Source organism: Zonotrichia leucophrys, chromosome 1, assembly GCF_028769735.1.
Source record: "Zonotrichia leucophrys gambelii isolate GWCS_2022_RI chromosome 1, RI_Zleu_2.0, whole genome shotgun sequence".
Classification (NCBI taxonomy): Eukaryota; Metazoa; Chordata; class Aves; order Passeriformes; family Passerellidae; genus Zonotrichia; species Zonotrichia leucophrys.
This window is the reverse complement of record NC_088169.1, coordinates 107,918,530-107,939,209: the sequence shown is the minus strand read 5'-3', so window position 1 is coordinate 107,939,209 and position 20,680 is coordinate 107,918,530. Positions and strand designations below refer to the sequence as shown.

At 37.6% G+C, this 20,680-nt stretch overlaps 1 protein-coding gene across 8 annotated transcripts in view; it reads left to right on the top strand.

Moving 5' to 3' along the window:
• ROBO1 (roundabout guidance receptor 1) overlaps nucleotides 1–20,680 on the top strand; it is a 682,144-nt gene that overhangs the window by 425,636 nt on the left and 235,828 nt on the right. For all 8 annotated transcript variants that reach the window (XM_064726906.1, XM_064726875.1, XM_064726883.1 and 5 more), the window contains one exon: nucleotides 3,903–4,229. In XM_064726906.1, the coding sequence (XP_064582976.1) occupies nucleotides 3,903–4,229 (327 nt within the window). The remainder of the gene's footprint in view (nucleotides 1–3,902; nucleotides 4,230–20,680) is intronic.

Below are 20,680 nucleotides of genomic sequence, written 5' to 3'. Positions count from 1 at the left end.
TATTGGAAGCACTGGGGAATTGGGGGAGCTCTCATGATCTGATGAAGTATAATTGTTTCCAAGGATCTCCTAACTCTGCTTTTTAACTTTTTGGTTTTGCTTGTTAGCATTTTCCTTATAACTTTGATAGCAATTAGGTTTCAATCAGTTTCTCAGATCTTACATAGGGTTCCAGTAATGAGAAAAAAAGACCAAGGTTCTTGTGCTCTGAAAATCAATGTTAAATGCAGTTTTTGTGGAATGGAAAAGAAACAGGGCCAGGAGTATACTGGCCCTTAGGAATTTGGCTAAGGATACAGTCTGTCACACAGTATTTTATAATACTTATGAAAAATTACTATTTAGATATATAGATCTTGGGAGATGAGGTTTTCCATATCCATCTGAGCTCAGGTTTAGATGGACTGATGCAGTTTGTGCCAATAGCACAATTTTTTTGTTTTTCTCCAAAGGAGAATGTGTTTGTACCCAAGAGGTACACAGTGTTTGAACCCCTGATATCAGCAGCTTTCATATTTAAATACACTCCCTGCTGTTTATCAATAACTTTTGTTTTAATATGCTACCACCAGGATATTTTAAGGGAATAAAGGCAAATCTACAAGTTTGTCATTTATCTAATCCAAGTTTTCTTTGAACCTTCACATCTGTTCATGTCATTGTTTGAATTCTTGTAAAAATTGTTGTGGCGCAGCACACCAGCAGCACAACAGTTTCCAGAAACTGGAAACATGATTTCATATAATTGTTCTTTTAAGCAGCAGCATGAAATAATTAGTATGGGGTACTTTAATTGGTGGTATCCAATTGACTTTTTATGAAAGACTTGAATCATAATAAAAGCAAGAACACAAGTTTGTTAGTTCCTAATACCCAGTGCTGTCATCTTTGGGGAAAAGAAACAGCAGCTCTGTTGTGTATTTCATGGCAGATCCAGTATGTATTAGGTGCTCAGCTCTTGGAGTTTCTTCTTTTTTTTTTTTATTTTTTTTATTTTTTTAATCAAACATCTTCTGGGAAGGATTTTTGACAGGAAAATTATAGGATTGGTGCCCACTCTTAAGATTTATGTTGATAATTGAAGCTGCTTCTTCTCAATAAAACGTAAATGCAGCTTAAATAACTAGCTGAAAGAAAAGGAAGATGAAAAAAAAAAGAAAAAGTGTAGATATCTAGAAAGATTATTACTTGGCTGTCAAGGCCATCATTCCCCTCAGGCAGTTGTCACTAAATCTGTGCTTACTGCTCACTATGTGCCAGTCAACTAATCATGCAACTTTTATCCCTTTCTGATCTAAGCAGTGCTATGAAATTTGCTAGAGGAATGTAACTTTACAAAATGCTAAGATTAAAAAAGGAAGTAAATTAATAGACATTTCTGTTATTTATCTTCTCCAATATTATCCAGCAAAGATAAAAATATATATGAGCATTCCTGGACGATCCTGAAGGATTTTTCTCCCCGTCTAGGGTTTTGAGTCTCAGTTTTCAAGAAAGTTTAGAGGTCAGTCTTTATGCTTTCATTCTGTACAGTGCTTGAAGTACACGTACAGCCAGTTAAATGTCAGTGTGGAAAGCTTGCATACAATATATCTGAAAATGGTATTTCATTTACTTGTGGTCTGGGCCAGCCTGACAGAAACAATAGGAGGCTTGTCCTGTATTGTGTGCTGGCTAGCTAGAATTGCCTGTGAAAATACAAACACAGTGCATACTAGCATATGTCCAAACTTTGGTTTTTAAAAGGCTTCTTAACTGCTTTTTAAACATCTTACATTGAAATTGGCTTTTTATTTTTCCAGAGCATCTTAAGAGCAATTGATTTTAGCTCTGTAATCCTTTGTTTCAACGCCTTTCCTTGGGAATTACATAGGAAGTGAGTAAAAATATAAACAGAATAAGGTTTTTAATCCCTCTCTAGGCATTTTTACCTTGGAAAGAGGGATTTGAAATTGGCCAACACAGTTGTGAGGGCAGAAGTATTCAATGAGGGGCTTTTCACAAAAGCTGTGTAAAAGCTTGGGATGAGTAGACACAGGTGCAACTTTGCAGTGACTGAGATGTGTTCTCAGGGAGCACAGAAATCTATTAGAGGCTTTTTTAGCTGCTGCAAAACACCAGTGCTGGTTGGCACAATTTTCTTGTGCTCCTTTCACTGGGTTTGGCCTGTTCCAAACCTCCTGGAGGTGCTGCTTAAAATTTGTCTTTGGTGTGATGTGCAGGCTTGGGCTGCTTGGGCCAGCAGAAGGGTTCGGAAGCTCCCTGGCTTCTGTTTTTTCTACCCAACCCTTATCTAAAGAGGAGGTTTATTACTATTTAAATGTTTTGTGATCAATTTAATGATCAGTAATGTTCATGTAAAACTACCCTGTTCTGCTGCATACAGAATGCAAATGTATTTCGTTGTAGTCTGGCCATACTGACAGATTTTTGAGTGTGTGGTAGTGCTAGCTGATTAGTTGAACATTTAATTATCTTGAGGTGAAGAAAGTGTGAAATAAAATGAAAATGGTACATTTTAGGATAGTTTTATTTTATATACATAAATCAAAATATATATGCCTGTTTCACATATTTAGCATATATTTAATGCAGCAATTCTTGGGCCTCTCCTCTTCTTGTCTCCTTTCCCTGTTTCCACATCACTTTATGGTCTATTAACCTGCAGTGAATAGATCTTGTGTTTCTGGTGCTTCGCAGCTGTTCAAACCTCATGTTATTAATGTTAATAAAGAATCTTGGCATCTGAGATTTTAATAATCGGGAATTAGTGACCCAAGAGACTAATTTTTTATCCATGGCAAAGTTGTGCTTCAAGAAAGATGAAAATAAGGAAAACAATTTGAAATTGAGTCAACATTTAAAAACCTTCAAAGCTTTGATAGGTGTTTGTTCCACATTTGGAATTCTTTGGTACCTGGTAGCTTATCGTATTTATCTGTGGTATATATCTCTGCAGACTACTACTGGGCTTGTTTGTTTGGGGCTTTTTGGGTTTTGGGGCTTTTTTTTAAGTTTTATTTCATGTGTTTTGTGTTTTATTTTTGTTTGGGGGTTTTTGGTTTTTTGTCTTTTCTGTTTTTCTTTTTTTCTTTATGCAAGTTGAATTTTGAAATAGTGTGAATTATCAGCTTGAATTTTTAAATAGTATGAAATTGAGTGCTGTTCTTGAAGAGCATCTTGTTTAGAAGTACCTTGTCTGGGAGGGTATCTTATTTGCTTGTAACTTTTTCTTTTATGCTGGATACTCTTGTCTCACAGTTTTTTCTAGATTGGAGACATCTAGAATTTTATAAAGTAAAAATTTTCCCAGTTGTACGAGGCATAAGAAGCACTCAGGCCCTCCATGAATTTATACTTCTATGGCACTACTTAACGCGGAACTTAAGAGATGGTAGTACAAGTGAAAGAAAGCAACTCTGTGAGCAGTGGAAATGTTAGAGTTACTCTGTAGACATTGCATGAATTAATGGCCCTTCCAGAAGGTTGCGTGAGGTTGGCTATGGGTTATGGATTAGAAGTACCAGTTCTGCTGGTTGAGGTGGTCTGATCTCTGTGGAGTGCTGCAGGACTAGTTTTTGTAGTTCTAGATGTGCATATGCATGTATGTATAAATTTATGTACATGAATAGATCCATGTAAAGACGGATGTAATTTAGGAATCTGGTTGTCCTCTGGTATTAGGTCCCCTCTTGAAAAAATGCTTTTGAACATACTCACTTGGGAGAACCTTGTACATGGTGAAGCGCACTCAGGTTTTCTTTTGTGTACTTTAGGATGTTAATAGCTGCTCTTGTCAAATGCTGTGCTGGGAGGTGATGGTTAAGTAGCTGTTTTGCAAAACACCGTGACTGTACCTGGCAGTGATTTCCTAAGAAAACTTGGGTTTTTTTACCTTGCAGGTTCCCGTCTTCGACAGGAGGATTTCCCGCCTCGCATCGTGGAACACCCCTCGGACTTGATTGTTTCCAAAGGAGAGCCAGCCACCCTGAACTGCAAGGCAGAGGGAAGGCCCACACCCACCATCGAGTGGTACAAGGGGGGAGAAAGGGTGGAGACGGACAAGGATGACCCGCGCTCCCACCGCATGCTGCTGCCCAGCGGATCTTTATTTTTCCTGCGCATCGTGCACGGGCGCAAGAGCCGGCCGGACGAAGGGGTCTATGTGTGTGTGGCCAGGAATTACCTGGGGGAGGCTGTGAGTCATAATGCATCGCTGGAGGTGGCAAGTAAGTGCATTTCCCTCCTCCCCCCTTCGGTAACAGCCGCTTGCTTTGATGTTATTTGAAGATAGAAATAAGTGTGAGCTGCCTCTGAGGCAGTGACTTGAAAGCAATGAAGGAATTACACGGTTAATTATTATTTATACAGAGATAGGAAAAAAGAAGGGGAGTCAGGAGATGTATCGTATCACTGGAGAAATTCAGATGATTTTGTGCGTTCTCGCTACTTTTATGCTTCCGTGAAATTATGATTGCTTTATGTTTGTAAGAGTTTGTATATTAGTTTCAGTTTATACATGTTTTTTCCTCTCCAGATAACCATGCAATTTACAGTGTGTAATAGGAGGCAGGATAGCCAGGATTTGATCTAACAGGGTAGTTGTTGTTGCACAAATAAGCAATGGAAAGAGAAATGGCAGATTTAGGAAGACAAAATTAATTTTTTTTTTTCTCTAAAAGAACTGGCTCACAGTTCTCTCTGGTTTTAAGTAGTGGCCAACGGAAGGAGCAGTCAAGTATGTTCACATCACTTTGTAATGCTTATCTCTTCCTGTATATCCTTTAAACTCTACTTGTTGTAGAGAAAGAGAGTGCACATTAAAGTGGTTTAAGCATTCGTATGGAGGGCCAAATGTAGGTCAAAAAAAATCCATTTTGGAGGTTACTAAAGTATGAGAGGAAGCCTTGCAATTCAAAGTTAGATATCTATTTTGAAGTGGCTTTTATAGGCTTCCTTTGTAATGTGTAGCAATTCACCTGGTATCCTGTTGAAGAGCAGCACAGAACTGGGTGAGTCACTCTGGAAACACTGATCTCTGTTGACTGAATGATTCATGTTGTTAAGCAGCTCTGAAGAGGCTCCTATCTCTCAGATAGGTTAAGTGCCACTATTTGGTGTATAGTTTTAGAAGAAGAGTTAGTAGATTTTCCTAAGTCTTACAGCAGGCTAAGGAAATAGATTATAAATCTGTGCATTTGCTTGAGCCCTCTGTCTGGTCTGTCACATTCAAGACAATCCCAAGAACTTTTGTAACTACGCCAGAAAGATCTCAAGCTTCACATACAACAGCATAGATATACATGATTAAGATCATACTGTTTCCTTGTTAACCACTTTAGTGATAAAAGTAATCAGTGTCTGGGTAGCTGGAAGTATGCTTATCCAGTAAATGTGTAAACTGTTTGAATCATACTCGTTACTCCCAAATGCCGTATCTGGTATCTTGTAAGTGTAATTTTGAGTGGGTATTAATGGTTGAGATCTTGATTTTTATCTAATTGCTGTTTCATTTATAGCACTTCATGCTGGTTCTTAGAAGGGTTTTAATGTTCTGTGCTTGTTTCACGTTATTTTCATTTGTGGTGTACCTTGAAGTGATGTTGAAGTGCACGCAGTGCTTCTGTGTCTTCCACACTTCTCATCAGAACCCAGAAATGTGAGGTGGAATTCAGGGATTGATGCACTATGCATGCATCAGTTCAGCTGGTACATAGCTATTAAACGTGTTTGTCACCCCTGGATCAAATAGCTTTCTTGTGATTATAGTATAGAGTCTTACCAACAGGGTCTGAATGCAAAATATTGATATTGCCACAAAATTTTTTAAGAGCTTCAGCCAACTAGTGAGACAAAAAAAAATTCTTTGAAGTGTGTAAATGTACACCATTTAACAATAATGTAGCATTAAACTGTTAATACTCCTCAAAGTGGAACTCACTAGCCCTTGGAAACCACCAACAACCTGTAAAAAAACCAAAAACCCAATCTATATTTGGAAATAGGATTTGTAGGTATAATGATATACAGTTTCAGTTGCATACCAGGACATGGTAGACAAAGAACTTTAACAGTAAAGGTTATTATTTTAGTGGAAAGGTAGTGATGTGACAGTGCAATAGCACCAAACCACTTTAAATAGCACAGAAGAGGTGAGGAACAAGGAAAGAGTTGAAGGCTGGTGGAATAAATTTGCATTAAATTAAAAAGCTCTGCGTTATAGGTGTAATGCTATCATCATTATGAACTGGAGCTGCGTTCACAGCGGATTGCTGCAAATCAGCAAACTGCTCTGTTTGGTTCTCAGTACACCTGTGCTGAGCCCCAGAGCATTTACATTTGTATGCCTCTAGTCATACACAGTTGCTTGTTTAGAAATCCTTATGTTCTAGTTTAATTTTTGTCTGTTTGCAGAGTCAAATTGCCTTTGTTTGGTTTCTTCTTTCCACAGTACAGAAGATGATTAAGAGTACTCATTATATGCTTTGATGCTACAATTTTAACCAGAAACCTTTTGTGAAACAGGAAACAGCATCATGTTCTGCAGTTTACCTGCAAACTCTTGACTGGAAGAGGCAGCTCATGTCTGCACCAGTTGTTTTACAATGTGATAAGAAATTTATCACTTTCCTTCCATCATCTCATATAGTAACACATTGTTAGACAAAGTTCCTTTGCTTTCTAATGGATGTTTTACACTTTACTTTAGATTCAGGTTAATACTAAAGTAAGTTTTCATGTCTGTTATGCCTTCATGCAATTATTTTTCAACTTTTTAAGCAGTTCCCATGCTCATCTTTTGAGATTAATTCACAGAAAGAATTTGTTGTCTATGCAGTCAGGTGGACATCTTCCTTAAGCACACTGTTCTTAGATTCCACAGTTGCAAAGAAGGAAATGTCTGGGGATTTCAAAGCTACAGATTTCAGAAGATTGCACTGTATTAAAGGCTGTTTTATCTTTTTTTAAATACCTGTGTATTTTAAGAACTTTCAAAGCAGCTTTAGATTTGATTACCACTGGGGAGTAGTGACTTAAATCAGAATTGAAGATGATTTTCCATCTGCTTTGTCACTTTCTAGTCATCAGCCTCTCCTTGGTGACTTGACTGACATTTGCATGTCATTTAATCCAGAGGATGTTGCATTTTCTTCCACTGATATATATCTAAGTAATGATAGTGTTAGTCCTAAATAAATACCATTGAACATGACCTAAATAGCATTTATTATCAGCAAATTGAATTAAATAAGCTTCTTATTCAATGTATGGCTCTTGTGACCCTTCCAGAATGTTTGAAGGTGTGTGTCTACTCACAGCATTAAGGATTTGTTGTATCTTCTCCATAATCCTATTTTATTTTATATAAAAATATTTTTGCAGCTCTATTTGCCTAAGTTTCTTTGGTTATTTCTTTGAAACCATGTCCTATCCCCTAAAAATCCTTATAAACAAGATGATCCTCTGGCTGGTGAAGAGTGGTATCCTAAATCTACCAAACATGTTCTTTAGCCAGCCACTTGATATTTCAAGAATTAAAATCTTTCAGACACTTTGGAAATGAGTAAAACTACTCTCTGTTGCAGAGCTCTGTGCAAAGAAGCTTTGTAATTTAGTATTACCTGACATTTTCTTTGTAATTTAGATCTGTGATAAATGGGAAGGAGATAAATTTGCATAAAATGTGAATCACAAGTCAGTCAAAGAAGTGATCCTGTCTAACTGGGGATTTTATTTTTTTTTTTAGTTGACTGGCTTCCTCTGTATTTAAAATCCCATTTCCACAGCTGTTTGAAATGGAGACTGGCTGTATGTGTTCAGAGCTGATTTGCAGAAGCTTGCAGTCTCTGCAGTGCAGCCCAGAAGGGCTGAGCGATGGGATAATCAGGCTGGAGGCATCCTCCAGACTGAGACTGCTCCAAGTCTGCTTCCCTCCCTCTCCCTGACTTCCTGAACTCGGCTTTTTGATCACTGGAGACCTCCTTAAATTAGCTCCATGTTTTGTTTTGGAGGAATGTAACTGGTTTTGGATTACTGCCTACCAGTGACACGTTCTCCGGTGGTGAAAGGTCCTAAGGAACGGGGAAAGGGCATGTCCTTGTCAAAATGAAGCTGGGTAATTCTCTCTATAAATGTCAGCTTTTACAGGTGGCAGAAGAAAGTGGAATCATACTTCATCCTCAGAGTAAATGCTGAAGACTGTTTTGGCTATCACATAAACAGTTGGAAAACAAAGTCGTTTTTCAGAGTAGGGAAAGAGAAACAGTTTTGAAAAAGTGCATTAGCAGACTGGAAAGCGGCTGCAAGCTGCTTCACATGCTTGAATCTCTCAGGATTGTCTGGTGAATGGATTCACCTGATTAAGACCAAATTCTGTTACTGGAGTGTGATCGTTTGTTTCAAATTTTAATTTTTTTTTAATGTTATTCCATTGTGAGGAAAATTGTATCCCTGGATCTTGTCGATGTCTGTTAAGTAACAATTTTGTAGAAGCACACTCATCTTGAGAGTGGCAGCAATAGCTGCAAGGGTGCATTCATCTTTCTTTCTCCACTCTAAAGATTTCAGGCTGTTAAGAAAAAACCAAATGCAAATGAGGTTGTTTATGTTTGCTAGTCATGGACTCTGCAATCTGTTTTTCAAATCATGTTTCTCTGAGACAAACTTCTCTTTTGCCACAAGTTCTTTCCCCTCACACCTTGCCTTGTCAGTGAGAGTTTTTAGAGAAGGGGTATATTTATTACCAAGGTATTTGGTATGATTCTTTCATGTGTAGTTTTGTCATCATCATAACGTAATTTCCAGTGCATACTAGATGATGGCTCTAGTTCTAAAAATGCTTTGTTACAGTTTTAAGATTATAGAATCTGAAGATCAGTGATGACTTCTCTGTAGTTAATTTTCCTGTTATGCAGAATATGAGCTGCTCAATTAGCTGCAAAATCCTTTCTCACTTTGCATTAATTTTAGGCAATATACAGCCTTCCTGAGTTAGTGATTATAGGATTACCTGCAAATCATGCACTATGGTCAAAATTCAAACAATAAATTTGTATAAATGGACCTTATGTGTAATCATTGGCACGTTAAAAGAGTGGGACAAATAACTCCCTTCTTCAGCTGCATGACAACGAATAAAAGATTTTGGATACCTATCAGAACTTCCATCATTTGAGGCACCCATGTGCTGTTTATGGTGTTTACAGTTTGATTTGGCAAAGTCTCACAAAAGTCAGGGCTTTGTTTCAAGTGTGTGGTTGGTTTTAAGGTATCACAAAAAAGGTCTGTCTTCGAGTCTTCTGTCTGCACTCTTGAAATAGATGATAAAATAATAGAATTACTGGCTGTGCATGCTGTAGAAGTGGTTATAAGGTTAATGTATGCATTAAGGAATAAACTTATGTACAGATTTAAGAAAAAAAAAACTCTTAAGGTTTTGAAAACAACAACCAGAAAACTATCTAGGGAAAACTAAAACAGTGAGGCTTGACTGGAAAAGCTATGGCTTAAATATGCTTCTACCTGTTAGTTTGTAAGTTTGGTATGGCAGAACTTAATTCTGTTATGTCTAAGTGTTTTATTAAAGGAAATTTCCATGTTTATTATCTAAAATGCAACTTGTATACATTTGGATATTTGTAAGATTAGTTCTTAAAATCTTAAAGACCATGAGATTTGTATTTTAGGGTTTTACTTGTGCTGTGGGGATGTTTGGAAGCCTCTTCTGTAGTACACCTGAAGTGCTAAGATTGACTAGATTTTGGAAGCAGACTAAGAGACTTTGATTGCAGATGCGTGTCAACATATTTGAGCATTATAGCTAATTCTGTATCAAAACAGTTCACAGGTGAGTGTTACTGTCAATGGGTTACAATGAAACTTACAAAATGAAAATTTTTCATAGATGCTATTACATGAGACTTTCAACAACTGTGAAAACAAAGCACATAAATAAAAGATTCCTATTTAATGCAGTTATCTACTCCTGCCAAGGTCAGGGCAAAATAATGCACACTTGGCCTGAAAATTGTTCTTACATGTCTGTATTTTCCCAGAAACGATGCAGAACAGAGGAAGTTAGGAGTACAGTTCTTGATGGGTTCTGATACTGTGAATAAACAGATTATTCTTAAGCTGATGAGTAATTTAGGATGTTACAGCAGCCATGCTGGGATGGATGATTAAGCAAAATTAGACGTTTTATAGTCTTGCCAGAAATTGCTGTGCAGCTCAGTGAGTTCATAAATCAAACAATGTGGTGCCAGTCTTTTCGTGGAGTGGCAGCTCTGATGGGTGAAAGATTATCTGAAACCTTGAACCAAAACAGGGGAATCTGGCTCTTCAAATGAGGTGGAAGCTTTGGTTTGCACATTTTGTCATCAAGTTGTTAGTTTCAAAGAAAAAAATGGAAATTATTCAAGTTGAAGGGTCCTACTATATTAAACATGAGCCTGAGACAAGTATTTAAGTGTTTTTCCTGAATCCAGCTAACATAGTGAATGGATACCAAAGCTCTCCTTAGTTTTGGTATTCAGAAGCCTGTGGAAGACAATTTGGACTCTTAACATCAAGTGTAAATGCACAGAAAGGCAGATATCCTAATTGCATGGAGAAAGAAAAGGACATTTTGATACCACAGTTTGTTTTCAGTGTCTGATGCTTGTTTTTCCTCCCTTCCCATGGCATTTCCAGCCTGTGTGTGTGCCTCTGGGCTGGGAAGGATTGAGCAGAGTTCAGAGGGAGCTCCTTAATGCAAGTTATCAAATTAACTGGGACCATCGGCTGTCTCCTCTCCTTTCCTGGTTGTGAGCTTCCTCTGGTCCAAGGGAATCTTTATATGGTGTTTTCATCTAAGAGGTGTCTAGTACATTTCCCCCCCAATTTCTGCTTTAGACTCTTGATCTTTTTTCTCCCCTCTTCCTCCCCCAAGACATCTTGGTAGAACTAGAATAAGTGAAGATCATTTCTATTTTTATAAGTGTTTCCATTTCCTAGCTGATGATGCAGGACATACGCCTGTAGGCAGAAGTATAAAGTCAGAAAGTAAAAAGCTGACTAGTACATTGGTTGTTCTGATGCTTTTTTTTCCCCAGTATGACACTTTAAAAAAAGTTTTTCTGAAGTTCTTAGACTTGCTTCTGATTTAATATTTGGGAATAAATTTGTGTTGTGCCAGTACATTTTATATATAAATTGAGAATATTCGGCAAATATTCCATATTGATGAAATCTTAATTTGAGTTATTATTCCCCAGAAAACAAAAATATCAGCTGCATTTAAAATTTTGAAGGAAAAAATTTTATTTTTCCTTTTTTCTGTCATAAGGTTAAAACCTGTGTTTGAGATCATACTGCTGACAAAGACAGATTTGCATCTTTGTGTCTGTGAGCTGTTTTGATGAGAACTGTCTGACTTGACTTGCATCCTGTATGTAAATTGATTTCAGCTGATGGCTTTGAATTTGAAAGAAATTTAATTTGAAAACTGCCCCGTTCCACTCCCTGAGGTGGTGGATGCTTCTCTACGTCATCTGCTCAGCAGTGCAGAGTCAGCATATGTCTGTTCCTCTCCTATTTAAACTGTGCTCTCCAGAGAAGCAGAAATTCCCTTTAGACCAGGCACACATCTGCTGACTCTCTCCTGCTAGCAGAGCGACTGAAAAGATATCTTTCCTGTGATTAAAAGAAATATGTCTGGAGGCGCTTAGTTTTTGTTCAATTAATCAAAGATTAAACACATGTGGACTCTCTAAACTGGGCTTCTTTGTGCTTCCCTGCTATCAAAATTGGCTGGGGAGAGGAGCTGGGTGTTAGAGCTGGCTAGACTGAAATTTAGTTTTTTTTACCTATACACATGCTATATAATTCAGTTCCAAAAGGTCACAATAAGGTGGAGGGAAAAAAAAAACCACACACAAAAATCTTGTTTGTTAGTTTTCAATTAATTTATAAGTTTAAGATATTTGAGCTTAAGGAAAAAAAGGGGGAAGTGTCAAATATTTTTTGTAACACTTGCTTTTAAAAGAAAAAAGAGTCTTAGGGTTATGTGATTGGGCTACTTTATACATAGTTGCCATTTTGGTAACCATTTCCAGATGCAAAGGCATTTTTGGTTGCTTTTGTTCCTCAATTCCTGTTAGTAAATGCTTTCCTGGCAGAAACTGTTAGTGTTAAAAGTCTGGTTTTCAGCTCAATGACTTATCCTTACTCAACAATAATACTTCTGATAGATTGTTTTGTAAAAAACCTCCAGGCTTTTCTCTGATGTTAAAAGAAATGAATTTTTTTTTCACCTGAAAGTATACAGAATCCAAAAAATCCTGGAAAGTAAGATGGCAATAATTAAAGCAGATTCCTTGAATACCATGCTGTTCTTAAATTTTTCATCAGACACTAGCAAGTCTCTCTTGTAGACATCTTTATCTGAAGAGAATTTGCATGGCTCCAGTTTTATTAGTGGAATTAGCTCTTTGGTGTAGCGTGTGATGTGGTTTTAAAACAGAAAAGGCTCTGCTGATAAAGTAAATTTGTTGAGATTTTTTTTAAAGTGGTGTCTTTTAGTCTGGTCTTTGTAATACCTATGGTTTTGGTTTCTTTATAGATTGAATTTTTCTCAAAAATATATAAAAACTTAGCTATATTTCACTTTCTGAATGAACATAAAATCCAGTGTAAAGGTTTGTCCTTTCATAAGTAGGCATCAAGCAGCATTTTTGGCAAGATACTTCATATGATAGCAAATTTTCTTCATAAAATAAGATATGTTAGACTTGTAGTAATAATTACTGAAGAAGCAACCACTGAAATATTCAAAACTGCCATCATGGAATTAGCTAGTAAAATATAATAAAAATCTCAATATATGAGATTTTCACTCTGAATGGGATGAACCCATCCTTTGATATTAATAAAAGGTGTGATGGTAAGCATTGTAAATTATTTCATTTTAACGTTGTAACTGAAGTAGTTAGGTTTTTTTACCCAAAAATAGCCTCAATATTTTCCCAAAGTAGAAAATAACATCATAAAGGTTATTTCACTTTAGTAAAGTTTTGTGTTTATACAGAAGAAAGAGAATCAAGGGATACTTCTATTCCAGCACCTTAGCATTGTTTTCCTTTTGCAAGAATACCATGAAAAGTCCTCTGTCCTCTATTTATAAGTAGGTGTTTCAAAAGAAGTTCTTAAAGGCTTTTCATAATATTTAAATGTGTCCATAGTTGGGAATGAAGGTGGTCTTGCTGTTGCTGTTTTCTAGACAGAAAAACTGAGGCAGGAAGAAATTAAATCTTCATCTCAGATGTTCAAAAAAAGCTGTCAGCTCTGGAGAGATGGGGAACTCTCTTGCAGTTCTGTTTGTTTCTCACAAGACTGCTCTTCATTGCTCTGTTTTAAGGACTAATTGAAATGTTTCATAGCAATTTTTAGCACTAACTACAAATAACTTTGGAAACCCTTTGAAATGTTCCAAAAATTATCCCTTTTGGGTGGTGCTGGGATAAAAAATGAGTTCTCTAACTTGTAATTTTCCATTTTCCTGGATTTATTCCTCTAGAGCCTGTATTGCTGATTCCCTATGGCAGTGGGGCTCCTTATTTTTTTTGTTTTCTCCCTGCCAGCTGCTCATGGCTCAGATGAATATATCAAGATGATTGAGTCTTTAACCCTCTGCTGCCCAGACAGCAAAGGCCAAAAAATGAAATAGGTAGGTGCTGTAGAAGATGCTGGAAACAGGGACACTTGCTTTTCTTCCAGTTTATTGTGTTCCTGCTGGGCTTAGGACTGCTCCTGCAGAAGCAGATGAGAGTTGTTGATTTTAGTTTCACTCATGCTCAGGAATGGTGTCAAAATTCAAATTCAGACCCTTTGCTTTGTTACATGGACTCAGTGAGGCACTCAGTGCCATGGTTTAGCTGATAAGGTAATGTTAGATCACAGGTTGGACTCAATGATCTCAGAGGGCTTTTCCAGCTTAGTTTATTCTGTTGTTCTGTGACAGATGATGTGAAGATTTATGTGCAGGCCAGGAACTTCCAGACTATTGGATCTGGCTGTGTGATTTCCCATTGGAGAGGTTGTAGTCCCCATGCAGGATTTGTGCTGCCCTGTTTGTTGTAGGGGTTTTTGGGGCACCAGTTTACTCATGATCTTCCCTGATTATGTAGTAGGTCTGGCAAAACTATCTCTGAAAATCTCATCACAAAAGGTGTGTGAGCTCCCTGATTATGTTATTTCTATTATATTACCTATATTACCTGTTATTTATATTACCCTGATTATGTTATTTGTATTACGTTACCTACTGGTCTGGCAAAGCTCTCTCTGAAAATTCATCACAGAAGGTGTGTGAGCGCGAGAGCCTGGTGTGGTTGTGGTGCCTCCTCTGGCTTAGCCCAGTTTGGGGGAGATGCTCTGGAGGACCCAGCTTGCTCCAGCTCTGCCCCACACAAGCTGCTCTCTGGACAGGCAGCTTGGGAATGTGGGGAAGTGCTGGAACTGCTACAATTCCATTCCAGCCCCTCAGCCATCACCCACGTTCTTTTGTTCCTCCCACACCCCGCTTCTCCTCACTCCCTTTCTCTCCTTCCCGCTCTCCTGTGGGCTAAGCAAATTGTTTAGCACAGTACACGATGTGCAGTCTTTGCTCTAGGCCATCGTGGGATCCAAGAAAAACCATCTTGCAGAGCTGGATTCAGCCTTCAGGCTGTCAATTAGTTATCCCTGTTGTAGAGGGAGAATTGCAACTCATGCATATTTCTGCTCTATGTCATGGAATAGATGCAGAGCTTCAAAGTTAGGAGGGTAGAAATTGGGAGCAGTAATTAGCAGTTACAGTCCCTGGTTTTGCTCCTTCAGTGTGCTGTCATCATTTAAATATTTTGTTACTGGAAAGAAGAAAGTAAGCTTAATTTTTTCCTGACTTCAATTATGACAAAAAGAAACCTGATTTAAACCAGTCTTCCTAGGGGATTAGATGAGCGTGAGTAGAGCTTGTCTGTAGAAGAGCAGTGTAAACTAATGGTAAAAAATTGACTTACTTTTCTTCAAATTATCTGGCTACGTTGTGGAAAGAGTCAAGCAGTGACCCTTTCCCCTAAACACACATACACAGACCCACTGGGTTGGTAGATAGAGGTGAAAGGAGTAGATGTGAATAATTCAAAATGCATTTACCCAATAATCATCAGTCACAATTTGCAGGATTTGCACATAGGACAAGTAAGATAAACAAGATAAAAAACCTAGATAAAACCAGTAGTGGTAAAGCTAAGTCCATTCTCCGTAATTGAACTGAATGGCCTGGCAAGTATGTGCTTGCATTGAAATGCCACATCATAAGTCTGAACATGAAAGGTATATTTTCAGAAGTTTTGCATTATGGGACCGTAGTCTGTTAAGGGAGTGATGCTTAACAGGATCTGGAATCACATTAGATAGTGTAAGAAGATTGTTAATTGAGCTGTGAAATACAAGTACAGAGATAAGGTACAGGTGACTCACCAGTGAGAGGATTACTGAATCCACTTGTGCTCAAAAAAGGACATTGGAAAGTTGGAACAGGCTCAGAAAAGTTCCACAGATAATTCCAGATTTCAAAAGCTTGGGATACATGAGACTTCTGCTCAACCTAGTGTAGTTTTATTAATGCAAATGTTTAGAGTTAACCTGAGGCTACAAGTCAACTCCTACAGAATAGAAATGCCAACAAGGACTGTAATTCCGTGACTGTAGATGCAGGGATTCTGTCTCCATTAAACCAAATATGTGTGTACTACCCTGACCACAGCTACAGCTTGAAAAAGGTATTAGCAATTCTGTGCCTATGAAGTAAATCAGTAGGTAAAACCCTGCTTATTTTTGCTGTACTTAAGGTTTCATCCGTACTGCTCTGGGAAGTTAAATCAGCACCAGAGTTTATTTCAGTACTGTTATTTATTTTTCAATTAAGATTACAGTAAGGGAAGCCACAGGATGAGAAAGTATGTGTGCAGTTTGCTGTTCAGGCTTCCTAAGAAACATTAGTGTCTTGAAGAAATACTGTTATTCTTTGCTGAATTCAAGCAAAACACAAGAGGCAGAAGAGAACTTGAGAAGTGCTGTTGGAAAAGCAGTAGCTTTAAATAAACTTTTCGTTCACTGGGATTTTTATTTCCTTTGGTCATATCATACTGAAATGAGGAAATGTGTATTTTAAAGTTTCGGGGTTTGTATTTGTTCAGTTTTTTCAAATGTTTCCTTGAGGTATTCGTATATTGAAATGAACTGATACACAAGACTGCATGAAGCTCTGTGTGGTATCTGTAGAGTTAAAGAGGAGAGCAGAAAGTTTGAATTGGTCTGTGGTCTGCATCCAAAGGCATTAACTATTCACCAGACTTTAGTTACTGTCTCTGTCTGTAATTCATCTTGATGGCATCTTGTAAAAGCCATAGACCACCAAAAGAGCAGGAAACAGTTGAAAGGAGCTGGTTATGCGCCAGTCTTGCTCAGCAGATTTTGTTTAAAATTCTCTTGATGTATGCACAGCACGAGGCAGGTAAAGTTTTATTTTTAGTTCCTCAGCCTGTGGGCACTCAGCTTCATTCTATCAAGCTGGGATCTTGTAAGAAAATGAAAAGTCTTGCCCAGTGGCTGAAGGTGCCAGTCCCTCAGGGCTTCATGCCTTCTCACATTTCTCCTCTCTTCCCCTTTTTCTGGGGGCCCTTAAAATTGTAGCTGTTTTCTGACAATGCTTTTTGTCATACCTGCAGGTTTAGTCCGAAATTGGCCACCTTATGTCTTGTTTTCTGGATCTCAGGGTTTTGGTATTCTTTGGAGTGTAGGTTTGGGGCAGCTGCAGGGGCTTGGCTTGGGAACAAAGGCTCCTGAAGCTGCCCAGAGGGTTTAGGGAGGGAAGGAAAGGCCACTAACAGGGCAGGCCTGGAAATAGGGTTGCTACCTAGAAGAAGCCAAGGAAACTCTTTTTAATGGATCTGTCCAAGCTAGGTAAAATTCTGTGCATGTGTTATTTCCAAGGATTTATATTTTTTAAAATTTTTGGTGACTTCTGCCCCTCTGAAAGTGAACAGGTTATTGTTCCTGATGATGTGTGGTGTTGGCTCTAAGTTCAACACTGGCTGAGACCTAAAGCACAGGAGGGTACATTAAGGGTAATCATCTCTTGAGTCTTGACTTTTAATTATTTGGGCTTCTGTCTGTCTATGTAAATGATTTGGAGAGATAATAATGACTTCCCTTGGAGGGTATTAGTTTGGCTAAGATGATTTGTTGAGATATATGGCTTAGTGTGCTTAATGCTGATGATTATTTGCATTTAATTGTTCCCACTATGGATGTATTGGACATTCTTCTGCTTGATGAGTTGAAACTGAATCTGAAATATGTATGTGTAGTGGGAATGAAAAATCACAGGTAGGCTCTCCTATAAGCCTAGGAGACTGTGACACTTGGGAACACATGGCATTGCTTTTTTTAATTACAAGGGAAACAACTGCATGGAACATTAAGATATGTCAGAGTTCATATAGGTCCAATTGCTTGAGGTAATAAAATTTTAACTTTTTATATAACATACTTTTGGTCTTCTAAATTAAATGCACACTAACATTATGATTTAAATTGTTTAATTAAGCATATGTATGTGCATTATGTAAGTTTTGTGCATATCTTACTTTAAATAAAAATTCTGCAGAAATTTATTCAGGCATCCTGTTCAAAACTCTGTTAATTTAATACACAGAGAAATTCTACCTTAAAAAATAAAATACAAAATACATTTTCAATTACTGCATGCAATAAAGGTCTTTTATGGGCCTCTGCATTTTTTTTTTGGTATCTTAGATTTACTGTATCATCTATAAAAGAAGTAATATGGCCACTATAAAAAGTTATGGCAGGCTTTGCAGCTTTATTTTTAAGGCTTTGATTGGGAAATGGTACAGATTTCACCTTCTTGAGGAACTTCAAGATGTGTGTGGAAATAAGAGAGCCTCTGCAAGAAGACTTGGGAAGGAGTAGTGCTACTCTAGGGCTCATTAGAGGGAGAGAAGCAGTCTTTATGAAACAGGATTTTATTCAAAATATGTTGGAAAGTACGGTGTGAAAGCCCTCTCCCTTTTTATGGATTGAAATAAAGTTAATGCTGGCAGATGCTGTGCTTTGTGGCAGTGGGGAGAAGCAGCTTTATGGTGATGGGAAGGTAATTGTTTCTTTGTGACAGCCATGGAATATAAGGTTGGATGGTTTCTTTTGGTAATGTAGTAAATTTTTTTCTAAATATTGTTTAGCATGCAATTTCAGTGCTGTTTGTTAGGATGGTCAAGTTACACAAATGCTTTTGGATCATGCTTTACCATTTTGTTTAGAAAAATAATAGTCCTGATAATTTGGAGCTAATTCATAATAAAAGGTTCCTGGGTAGAGAATTACTGTTTCTCTTGCAGCTTTGTTCAGGGGAAAGGATTAGTGGTGGTGTGAAATAAGACTTGTTAGCCAATAAAAGTCTCTGTGGGACGTAGTGTGTATGTCCTGGGGAAAGTTGGCTTTATGGTGTGACTGTGGGCACCTGAACTTGTTCATTAGTGCAGCAGAGGCCAAATCCCTGCAGCTCTGCATCGAGTGCTCGTAATACACAGGAAGATTTTGGAGGGAGTGTAATGTGAATTCTCCTTTAGCTGCCATTTCAGCATAGATGTTATGATAAATTGAAGGAGGCAGGGAATCTTGCTGTTCAGAATACCTGGATTCTAGTTCAAGGTGGTTAGCAAAAGGCTGTACATGAGGACAAAATTTATGTTTAGTCATTAGGTGATACAAACATGCTCTTCTGTTACTAAGTGGAGAGAAAGTTAATTTTAAATCCAATAACTTCTCATTTATTTAATCGTTTTCTGGTAAGCAGGATACAGAAATAGCCTGGGGTTTTTTCCTCTTTAGTTAAAAATGGGAAACTCTAATGTGAACAGATTTTAATTTATTTTAATGATGGGGAGAATATTTGGCTTTTATTCATGGAATCCTGTACTTAGCTTTTACCTCAGCCTTGGGCATACTTCCAGTGAAGGAGCTGTTAATCTCTATTATTACCACTATTTTTCATTTGTCTTTTGAAGACCTAGTTATCTTGAGAAACTTGTCTGTCCTTAAGGTTCACTTCTACTTGCTATTTTTCTTTCTTTACATATTTTTGTTCCCCCAGCTGGGGTTTATCTCTCCATGAAGTGATCTACATTAAATTAGTCCGTATAAATAGACTGGCACCAAGTCTACAAAGTGTATCTTGGTTTGATATGGAATATTTGCAAAAGAAAAATAAATTACTTGAGGAGGAAGGCTGTGTCTACAGCAAAGTTCAATCAAACTTCTGCACATTCATAGCCTATGTCATTAGGATAATACTAATTACATATACAACATAGAGGCAGTGTTGTATCAGATCTCTGGGCTGTTTGTCACTCCAGGTGGGCTGTAACCATCTCTGTTAGGTGGGATGTTGACATTTTCCTGAAGCAGCAGATAACACCTGCTGGAAGGACAATGCTCAGTTACTCACCTTGCTCACTTGACTTTGGCAAGCTCAGTGTAATTTTTGATCACATCAGTCAGCATTTAACAAGCTAAGTAATGGAGATATTCTCCATTTTAGGTAGTACAAACATCCTAGATACTTTGCAGTTTGTGTTTTCAGAGTGGTCAGCACTGGTCTGCTCTTGGATTTGTGCGCCATTAGTACAAATTTCAGTTTAGTTTGTTTTATATTTGAAACAAGCAAGTGCTCCCACTGAGGTGTTTACTGAGGTTGGTTGTGCCCTGTCTCTTTCTACAGACAGCAAGAGAAGATTATTGATTTGAATTGGTGTGATTGGTGGCCTTGCATGTTTATAGCCTTTGAACTTCATTGAATAATCTGCTTTCTCCTGTGCATGAAGGTCTTTTGCAGCATGGTTCGTTTATTAAGAATAGTAATTAAAAATAAACCAAGAAGTACTTCTACTAATTTGTTCAAAGATGTATCTTTAGTGGCCTCAGAATCACCATGCTTGGAAAGTTTCTCTGGAGAATGCATCATCCAGGTCCCCCCCTCAAAATCAGTCAGCTTTTAAATCACATGGAAAGAATTCAAAATAATGTCAGTCCCAAACTATGCCGGAGTTTATAAGGGAAAGTAATAGATTTCAGCTTGTCATAAATCTGATGCAGTGAAGAGACTCTCTTGGCTATTCCTCATAACTTCACCACTTTCTTTCTTGTTGGAGAATTCAAGAGATGCACCAATAAAGCCAAGATTGATCCAGTGGGTCTTTTTAGAGTTGTACTCTTTCAGACTTTTCTTAGTGGATTTTTGGTTTTGTGCACTCAGTTGTGTGTGAGAAAATGAAATTTCTGGTAAATGCAGTGTGAGATTGCCTTATATTTTTTGCTAATTAAAGGAGATTCTTTAAAAATATATTAATTTTTTGTTAAAAAGGTAGAATGATGATTTCAAAGAAATTAAGTAGACAAAAGGATAAACCACTTAGAAATGTATTTTTGTTCAGCCCATGTTACATGGAGCAGTAGAAGAAAATACTTAATTTCCTGTATGAAGTTTTGCAAAAATATGGTATATAACCTTTCCCAGAGTTTCAGAAGTTGCATATTAAAGGGAAAGAAATCACCACCCCTTTTCTGGTTATAATGT